General features: G+C 40.8%; 1 protein-coding gene across 1 annotated transcript; it reads right to left on the bottom strand.

The window, feature by feature from the left end:
- Positions 1-138: 138 nt before the first annotated feature.
- On the bottom strand, positions 139-8,306 carry LOC106456304 (zinc finger MYM-type protein 4-like). The gene is made up of 16 exons (XM_013912567.1): positions 7,805-8,306; positions 7,632-7,711; positions 7,363-7,512; positions 6,401-6,561; positions 5,851-6,004; positions 5,408-5,602; positions 5,144-5,300; positions 3,294-3,334; positions 2,982-3,184; positions 2,626-2,806; positions 2,173-2,376; positions 1,293-1,443; positions 1,088-1,158; positions 738-830; positions 302-534; positions 139-175 (listed from the first exon to the last, which is right to left on the bottom strand). The coding sequence occupies exons 1-16, from the start codon at positions 8,121-8,123 to the stop codon at positions 139-141; spliced, it is 2,430 nt and encodes an 809-aa protein (XP_013768021.1). The 5' UTR covers positions 8,124-8,306.
- Between the last annotated feature and the right edge of the window lie 1,888 nt (positions 8,307-10,194).

Raw genomic sequence — 10,194 nt, 5'->3', positions numbered from 1 at the left:
CAGGAGGCAGCCTGGGATCGAACCACCGACCTTCTGATTAGTGGCTGACCTGCTCTGCCACCTGAGCTACAGCCACCCCTAACTTAACATGTGTATAAGGTACGCCTAACAGCAGAAGGGAGTGAACATCCTCCCCTCTCATGGTGCAGAGAGTGCACCCAGAACCTTAGCAGACCTAAATAAGGATGAGACATTTAACAACATACAAACAATTATATGTTTCTAAGTACAAATGACAATCATAAGGTATCACTCTCACAAGAGCAGTCCAGTAACCAAAGACTGGGACTGTTAGACTCACTGAAGACAGAAGTGGCACGTCCTCCAAACTGGTATCTTTTGGTAAAATTTCAGGAGGCAGGAAGTGGAGCAGAATATGCCAGTGTGGTTTTTCCTCTGGTAAACTGTCTCTCCATCCATGAGGGCCTGTTTGCAGGCGGAGCACGATGCAGGGACATCCGTGTTGGTGAGCGAGGGCTCTGCAGGTTTGGATTCGTCGGTCAAGGAGAAAACCGACCCAATCTTTAAGTCCTCCTGTAAAAACCAGAACAGGAGACGATGCGCGGGTGGAGTGCTTTAAATGATCCCCTGGATATTTAGATGATTTAATGTGCTGTCTATGTTTTTCTAGTTACAATAAATGACATCATTGTGTCCAGTAACATCTAACTGAAATAATAAAGAAGTTACTGTATAATGTAAAGGGGAAAAAGATTGATAATGATTGAGTATCTTACCTTTACTACATTTGGCTCCTTCTTGATGTCCTGATGAGAAACTGAGGCTGTGAGACTCTGGCTGTACCCCTCATCGATGGGCTCTGTTTTGATCTTGATGAAGAGGCAAGAGAGATTTGGATTAACTGTGTAAGGTTAATAGCAAAGGCCTACATGTGGAGCACTGTGAGGACTCTAACGTAAGTGGTAATGTACTGCAAAGAGATTTAATAAACAGAATTTATTGTAATCATGAATTGCTGTTATCATTCAGTTGTTAATAACATTTATTCTGTCACTGAATCCAAACTGGGTTTAAGATATTCATACATTATGGCTACTAAAGAAGACATTTTTTACATAAAACTTACGCAGTTGAGATGTATTACAGATGGCTTCGCGTCTTTAACCTCACAAACTTCAGATGAAGAGCTTTTCTTGTCTATAAGGACAAAAGCATGAACAATATTTCTGCTTTTGACAACTAAAAGCTAAAAAACTGCTGTCCAACTGCAAAGTTCAGCGCAGCACAATAGAGCACACTTTCTCTGCAGTTTGAAATATGACTGGACATACCCGTCACAGTGAAGGTCTGGGCCTCGTACACCATCATACACCTGTTGCTGCAGAAGAACTCCAGCCCGCCTTCATCATTTTTATTTTCTATCATGTCTGACAGCTGATGGGACGTCTGGCACATGGGGCAGAGCTGACGAGTGCCAACTTTCTGCAAAGATAACGAATGAAAAATGTGAGATGAAGAACACCAGTACCTTAGACATATGTTGTAAAGTATTATGCCTACTCCACATTTATCAAGGTGAGACTCATAATGGTTTTTAAAACTGAACTGAGTGTCTTAAACAGAAGTTATAACACTTTGCTGTTTGCATTTAAGCTGCACACGTTTTGCTTAACACGTGAAACACAAAGCCTGGTGATGACCTGTTATTAGTTCGTTTAAATTATCAGATGCTCTATGGGTTAAAATGTGCCCTGATTTCTTTTTATTTCTCAAGTCCTTAGTTTTCAAACATCCGGTCCTGAAATAACATTTAATGAACATTTAATAATTTCTGTGTGTTTTCCTCATACTGACACAGTAACAGGATGTCTGGATTATATGATGGAATTACATTAAGCACAAATACATTAAGGGAATATATAAAAGATGGCCTCATGTTACCTGCACATAGCTACTTTACCACAGACATGGTTGCTTGATTATGATTAGTAATTAACAGTTCTAATAACTAAAAATAATAAAACATGCTCCTCGTTCTCTTTCCTCTCAACTAGCCACCTTCCAGCAATCTCTTCCTGTTAAAAAGGAGTCCTTCCTTTGCACTTTGCACATTCCTGCTATGAATGTGTTGTTTTAGGCACATTCAAGTCTTTTTGTCAAATATGGAGATAATGTGTTTGGGTTTTTTTTGTTTTGTTTTTATTTCTGCACCTCTTTAAACTTGACCAGACATTCATCACTGCAGAGGGCTTTACTGTCGTCCTCCAGCTTGACCACGAGACGTTTGTTGTAGCAGACGGCGTCACACATGTCGCAGAGAGACAAGCGCAGGTTGTTGACTTTGCGGTAGCTCATGAAGCAGGAGTCACTGCAAAGTCTGTGGACCACGCCATTCAGGGTCACCGTGAATTTGCACTAAGGTTGGAAAGGGAACGTGTTAAGAGTAGTTATTACAAAAATAGATTATGAACGTGATAATAATAACAACAAGTTTTAAAGTAAAAGGATGGAGATATTCTGCAGCTTTTTTTTTTTTTAAATTGTCACAAACACTCGCCTCCAGCGTTGTCTAAGAATCCTTAAACAGTTCATGACAAATGCGCTACAATCCCTAATGCATATAAAACAGAGTTCAGAGTAATTTACTTTATTTCTTTTCCTTACATAACAACATCTGGCACACATCCTGCACTGTGAACTAGGTCCCTCTTTTGGTGGAGGCTTAGTAGCAGCCTTTTTCATTTTGGATGTGACGGAGGAGAGACATGTATCGCTGCACAACTCCTTCATAGTTCCCGAATCATCCACCGGAGCCAGGATGATGTTTTGAGGTCGCGCAATCACCCTGAAGAAATAAGATGAAAGAGATCAAAGAGATTTCTGAGTCACTGAGATTAAATTTTTTGTAGATCAGCATGTCAAGTTAGCACATTGACAAACCTGTTGAATCTGTAGAATGTTTGTTTTTGTGCATTTAACCCCGCTGCTCATTTAAATGGAGAATTAAAATACAGACTTACTGAAAGCAGTTGTGGCACTTTTTGATGGGTATTTTGATCTCGCGACGCTTTTCATGTAAGCAGGCCATGGAGCAAAAAAACTCCTCTGTGTCTTTCGGCTTGTAAAGTGTCTCTCCTTCCAACAAATTCTTTTTGCAGTGGAAACAGAGCGTGCACTCGTCGGCGATGAGCAACACTGTGTCGTTTGGTTCGACAGCATCCTCCTGTGGGAAGAGCCTCGGTTAGTATATAGGGATTAGAAATCTTCCCCAGACTTGAATGTAAGCTCTGTTTTCTGTGACTGAAGCGGAAAAAGAAACAAAGCATACTCACAGTGTTTGTCTCTTTTGATTGGTTATCGTTTTTTCTCTTCACTGAAGGGAGAAATCAGACATGTGATTACTGAAAATACAGCTGCTGTTCATGACTTGATCAATAACCTTTAGGAGTCACACAGATGAAATTATTAAATATGATCCAAACTTTCCTCCTCCACACAAAGTCAATGTAAGGCTTGTTGGGACACACTTAAGAAACACTTACTGGATTTATCTCACATGTTGGAGGCATATGGACACTTTTTAAATAGAGGATGTCAAGACGAATGAAGAGAATTATAATAAAGGGAAAAGAAATCGATACTTCTGTTAAGAACTTTCAGAATAAAAGCAAAGACAGGATGCAGAGATTTGTAAGGTGAGCCTTTTACCTACAGTTAAGGTGATTGCTTGAATTTAGCAAGTAAAAGTACAACAAGTCACAACATCACAGACTTCTACCAACAGTATTTGAATTCTATGTTTTTCTGTCACTAGATTTCTCTTTATAGAGACATGTTTGTTAACAAACACATCAATAGTCTTATTACTATCTTAATATAACAACATCATGGTTATTACAAAATAAGAGTTTTTGAGTATTTGTAAATCCTGTGAAAAAGTTATCATTCAGTAGCTTTTGGTTTTGAAATAGTGACAGTGAAAATCTGACCACAACACTATCACTTCTGAATATGAGGAAACCTCAAAAGAGTGAAAAGGAAGAAAAAGAGATAGGAGTGCCACTTGAAAGGCTGATTCAGTCTGAACTGTTTTTGCAGTAGTTACACTGCCTCGCTGCTGGATTCTGTGGCTTCTCATGGCTCAGTATGATTTTATTTTACCTTTTAGACGTGGCATCAGTGCACTGTGGTCCTATTTTTTATGAAATCTATGACAACCCAAGATTTTCCTCACACCCTATTCCTCCACAAGTATGCAGATAAATGCTACACAAACATAATTCATTCATTTCAATTATATTATCATTTCACACTAAACCATCTCTGGGGTTTTGAGGGGGAAACCAAGCCTTTCTCTAGGCAATAATGCTGTTCCAACCACACCTTTCAGCTAAGAAAACTGAGCTCATTAAAATGAGACAGTAGAAGATTGGAAGAATGTGGCCTGGTCTGATTACTGCTGATACTGGGATGGTATGGGCAGAATCTGGCAAGAACAATATGAAAGTATTGATCGATTCTGCCTTGTATCAACAGTTCAGATTGGTGGGGGTCTAACAGTGTGCAAGATCATTTCTTGGCACAGTTGATGCTGACCAATTCCATCCCTTTGTGACCCCGATTTCAGCCAAGCTTTGGCTGTCAGAGAGATGGCCTCACATTTGACTCTAGAACACTTTGGTTTTGGTAAATTCAGTGGTTACAATGTGCCCAAAACCTCCGCCACAGGGCCTGGAAGCAGCCATCCTCTGATGTCAGAATTTTCAGATCATGTCAAACTGGTTCTTGAACATGATGATGAGTTCACTGCACTCAAATAGAACTCACCAGAACCCAATCGAGCACCTTTGGGAGGTGGTGGAACAGGATATTTGCTGACATGCAGCTGACAAATCTGCAGCAACTGTGTGATGCTATCATGCCGACATGAACCAAAATTTATGAAACTATACCATGAAGGATTATGGCTGTTTTGAAAGCTAAAGGGGTCAACACAGTGCTAGCAAGATGTACCTGATTAAATGTCTGGTGAGAGAGTAACTTGTATGTGATAAAAACAGTTTAAATTGTTTCGTTTTAAGAAGTGAGTGCTATATGTCTTTTATAACGTCTCTGATTTTGACCTGAAGATCCAGTAAAAAGATGTGAAAAATGGACGTTTGACAGATTCACTGTGGATTACCTTGATCCATCTCATCTGTCAGTCGCAGCTTGTAAGATTTCACACAAAAGCGGCCGCAGAAGAGCTGCACCACATTCTCATCGTTTTTAAAGTTAACCATGTCCAAGACAGGTCGTGAAAAGAGGCAAGTGGTGCAGCGTAGGAGCATCCTGGAGTTCTGCAGAATAAATGTTTTTTTAAAAAGAGATCTTTGGGTTTTTGTGTAGATAATTACAACATTTTGGTCCCACAACTTTGCATTTTCCCTCTCTGATGTATCCGCACCTCTTTGAACTGCTTGAGACAACCACCACTGCAGAATGTTTTGTTATCATCCTCCAGCTTCAGCGTGAGCGGTTTGCTGCGGCACACAGAGCTGCAGTTCTCACAGATGCCCGTGTTGTTCTTGCAGAAATCATTGAAGCATGCGTGGCTGCAAAACCTGATGACTGCCTCGTTCAGGGTCAGCTCACATTTGGTCTGAAGTCAGTGAGAAAGGAGCCGTGGACATAAGATTATGGATTATAAAAAACTTTTTTGTTTAGTTATTAATATTAATAAAATGCCATTGAACGGGATAATAAAGACATACAGCTCTTAAAAGAGACACTGTGATGTGCATGTACATGCAATTAAAGGCAACAAATACGATTTTTTTTTTACCATAATAAAGGGAAAAATAAAAACTCTGAACACCCAGGTATCAAAAGAAAAAAAAAAGTGCTTACACTGCAGACTTTTTTGCATATGTTGCAGACTGACTTTTGTGTTTGGGTGGATGCAGACTTGAAAGAGCTCAAGCAAGCAGGGCTGCAGAAGTCCTTCATAGTTCCTTTAGTGTCCACAGCAGCCATGATGAGGTCCAGAGGCTGCGATATCGCCCTGATCGAAGGGGAGGACAAACACTTAACACAGACACTTAGATATCCTATAACCATCCTACCTGCTCAGCAACAAACAGGAGAAATAATTTATTAAATAATAATTAAATAATCGTCACCTGCTGGACAAAGCGATTCATTCAGCAGCTTAACAGGTAGATGATTCCATCAGGAGCTGCTCTGAAACACGGGTCTAAACTGAGCAATCATCTGGTGGCTGCTTAACTAACAGTGACCTCATGCAGTTTATAACTTAATGTCATTATAATGTCATATTGTTGTATATACTCTTTGGTTATGCTGCCCTCAAGTGGATAAAAGTCTTTAATAGAAATAAATGAAAACAGTCCGTGCCTGTTAGTCATCGAGAACAGAGCACAGTTTCAACAACACTCACTTATGACATTGGTGACAGGTCTTGGTGGCTGGTTTGTTGTAAGAAAACATCTCAAACAGACAGTTTTTGGAGCAGAAGACGTCTGAGAAGCCCTTCTTCTGGTAAGCAGTGTGTCCCTTCATCATGCTCTTTTTGCAGCGGGAGCAGTTCATGTGCACTGCCTGAAATGTAAAAGTGTAAATCACACAGTTGATTAAACACATTTTTACAGCATTTTATGCACTGATGAGCTACAACACTAAAACCCAAATGTGTAAAACACAGATTGCCATTGCTGTGGTGCGCTAAAGACGATCTCTGACACAGCCCCCAAAGACAGTTCAGCAATAGCATGAGGAGGTGTTCAGCTGGTCTCCACTCACTAGCGAGAACCACCTTCGATCCACAGACCATGCTAGCAATTTCCAGAGTCAGACACCTGAACACAGAGATCCTGTGACCACGCCCTGATGGGTCTGAGCTGTTCTGACAGCACGAGGGAGATCTGCCTCTAATAGAGCTGTTCTCATAATCCAAGTGATCCCTTTAATGGTATCAAAGTTTTACTGACAAAAGAAATCAATCTGAGAGGGCAGTGAAAGAAAAACAGCTGGCATGCTTGTCGGACTTAAGAAGATTTTATGTGTTATGAAAATAAAACTAATGGACATTTAGTCTCTTAAAAACTTTAAAAGGCATCCAGAACATTTATGGATTTGATCATTTTCAATTCAGTTCAATTCAATTTTATTTATATAGCACCAAATCACAACAACATTTGCTTCAAGGCACTTTATACTTTAACATAAATAAACTACAACAATAACGTTTTAATCCTTGTAATTGATAGATAGATTATGGAAAACACCTTTCTACAGGCCTGATATCCTGATATTTCATACATTCAGCTCAGATGATTTCACCGAAAATATAGATTTTACAGACAAATTCTACTTCGTTAGAAGAGAAGAACGTTTTCCTACCTTTTCAGAGCTGGGCTTGTTTGTGACCTCTGTAAGTGGAGTAGGTCTTGCACTCTGTTTCTTGTCATCATGGACGGGTTTATCTTCCACCGGCTGCTTGTTACTCAAAGATGACAACTGGGAAATGTGGATGGGATGCTGCACCTTCTCCTACATTTAAAGAGTAGTTTGTAAAGAATGCAGCGATGCTTACAGACCTCACATTTATTCAACTTTTTAAAAGTGTCATTTTCAGCAGGTTGTAAAACATAACAACAAACTGGACTCACGATGTCTAGTTTTGGGATTACTATCTTCACTTCTTTCATCAGAGCCATGGGCACCGATAGGTTGGTCTTCTTTTTTGTGACTAGTAAAACACATTTCCACTTTAGTGGGTCAAACCTCTCCACAGTTCCCAGTTAACAGAACATGAACCCATTTTTCACCAGATTTAGTTTACCTTCATTTAAAGTGGGAGCAGAAGCATTACTGTCCACATCCATCCAGTCATCATCTTCATCATAGTCCTCCTCCACATGGTTCTCTGTGTCGATATCCATTGCCTCTGCGAGCTCTTCATCAGCACTGTGCTCGTCTGGAGACGTATTTTTCTGCTCTCCGTCATCATCCTTGTTGCTCTTCTTGACTTCTGTTGTTGCATCTTCATCTGTTACCCTGGGCTTTGTACCCGAGCTGTTTGAGCGACCGTCTGCAGCAATCTCCTCATTTCTATCATCGTCGTCATCAGTGTCTATGTCGATGTCAAAATTCACATTCATGTCCTCATCATCGTCACTGAAATAAATACTTGGCTCAAGAGCTGTGCTAAAAGATTTCTTCTCCACGGGTTTGCTGATGTCACCCTTCACCGGCACGTCCTCTGCCTTGTCTTCTTTCTCTGTGTTCACGGCTTCATGTTCTTTTGGCTCCGGCTGCTCTTTTTCAATCTCCTTCTTCTTTTTCTTTCTTTGGCTTTGTTTTCTTTTGCTTTTTTTACCTGTGGAAAAGACAAAGACAGATCTGTAAGAAGAATATCTGCATTTTTCGTACTTTTTAATTTTTAAACATTTCAGCTCACTTTTTAATAAAGAAACATCCTTCGGAAATAAGCAAATAGCTAATATTGTCCCACCATACATCAGTTGAGGACTATACAAGGTGAATCATCTGTCATAATAAACACGAATACCACTCAAAAATAACTGCAGGCACGACTATTATATCACACATCAAAGGAAACTTCTGAACCTTCATCATCTTCCTCAGCATCGCTGTTTCTGGGGGTGACAGGCTCCGTGACTGGCTGCAATTCATCTTTAAAGGAAAGAGGAAAAAAGGAACTCGACAGTGGTTCAACATTACTCCAACAAGTGGCGGTAACGCAGCAAGAAAAAATAAACATGCATGGAAACAATCGTGGTTTCTAAACATTCTTAATGGGGTTTTGCAAATGCGTTGAGGGAGGATTTGGGTGAACAGAGATTTGAGTCACATACCTGGAATCTCAATTTCCTCCAGAGTCTTTCCTTCGAATCGTTCGAGAGATCCATTCTCCAGTGCCGACAGAAGCTCTGATATTTTTGCGACATCGGCAGCTGCCTCGGGCGTCTGATAATACTCCCAGTCTGTCTGAATGTCACGGCCCAACAGCTTAGCTAGCTGAGTGAGCTCGTCATTTTTAAGGCTGAGAATCTGGAAAATTCTTACTATGTACTTACGAAAACACTGAGACCTGAGAGCTTCCTGGTTCTTTGCACCACAGCGATTAACGAACATCCTGATACACGCGTGTCCCTTGTGAAAGTCTGACCCTTTGCCACCAGGATTCCCAAATAAGAAGGGATTGTCCTTACCTACTCCACATGTGTCCCTCTTGTCCACAAGCACCGTTAGCGCAGAAAGCACTTCAGGGCTCAAAGTAAGAGCAAATATTTTTCCATTTGAGTTACTAACACCAATCGTGACTTTGTGCTTGGACAGAATTTGCTCCAACTGGGTCTGTGAACCAGCAGCATCTTCCTGAAGCTCTGTGGAAGCCCTTTCCTTGAATGACTGGAGTGTCACCCTTGAAACATCCTGAATATTTTTGTTTAAGAAGGACACGAATGCAAGTACCACTTTGAGAAGCGCGTTGTAGACCGGTGTTACTGCATACATCATCAGGCTCTGGACTGCAGAAGCTGTTGTCCTGTTCAGGCACTTGTAGAGCAGCATCACATCTTGTGTAAACTGTAAGGTTGGCTGGCAGGGTGTTTTTGGTTGTGATTTTGCATGGGAGGGCCATTCTTTCGAACACAGCTTAATAAATGCTTCAGCTTCCTCTAACACCTCTTCATCACCATCCTTCAAAGCCCTGGCGTATTTAATGTCAGCGATCTTCTTCAGCGAATTTCCAAGCTTCCAAACGAGAGATGGTTTGTCAAACGACTTCGACCCCTCTTTGATGCCCGCAATCTCCTGGACAGCTTCTACAACGGCGTTGAAGTTTTGGGGCTTGACTGCGTCTTCGAAGCTGTTTATCGACTTCTTTCTTAACGTTATCAGGATCCGTGCCATTTGCCTCAGCTTCTGAGTGACGTATCCCTGATTCTGTTTCTTCTCTCTCATGTGGTAGCAACATTGTGCCAATTGTAATATGTAAGAATCTTCGCAAACTACAGAGGAAATATCGTCTTTCTTCATTTTTTTCAACATCTTCTTCACACCTGTTGAGATCTGTTCAGGGTCCGTTAGTCCAGTGGCGGCAACCAAAGTTAAGATTTGACTCTGAACGCCTTCTGGAGGTTTATTGGATGCCATCGAGGGACACTTTTGCATATGATGCCACACCACTTTACGATGATACATGCG

This window comes from Pundamilia nyererei, unplaced genomic scaffold, assembly GCF_000239375.1.
Source record: "Pundamilia nyererei isolate P.nyererei 1_Seehausen unplaced genomic scaffold, PunNye1.0 scaffold00093, whole genome shotgun sequence".
In the NCBI taxonomy this organism is placed as follows: domain Eukaryota; kingdom Metazoa; phylum Chordata; class Actinopteri; order Cichliformes; family Cichlidae; genus Pundamilia; species Pundamilia nyererei.
This window is presented reverse-complemented; position numbering and strand designations above follow the sequence as displayed.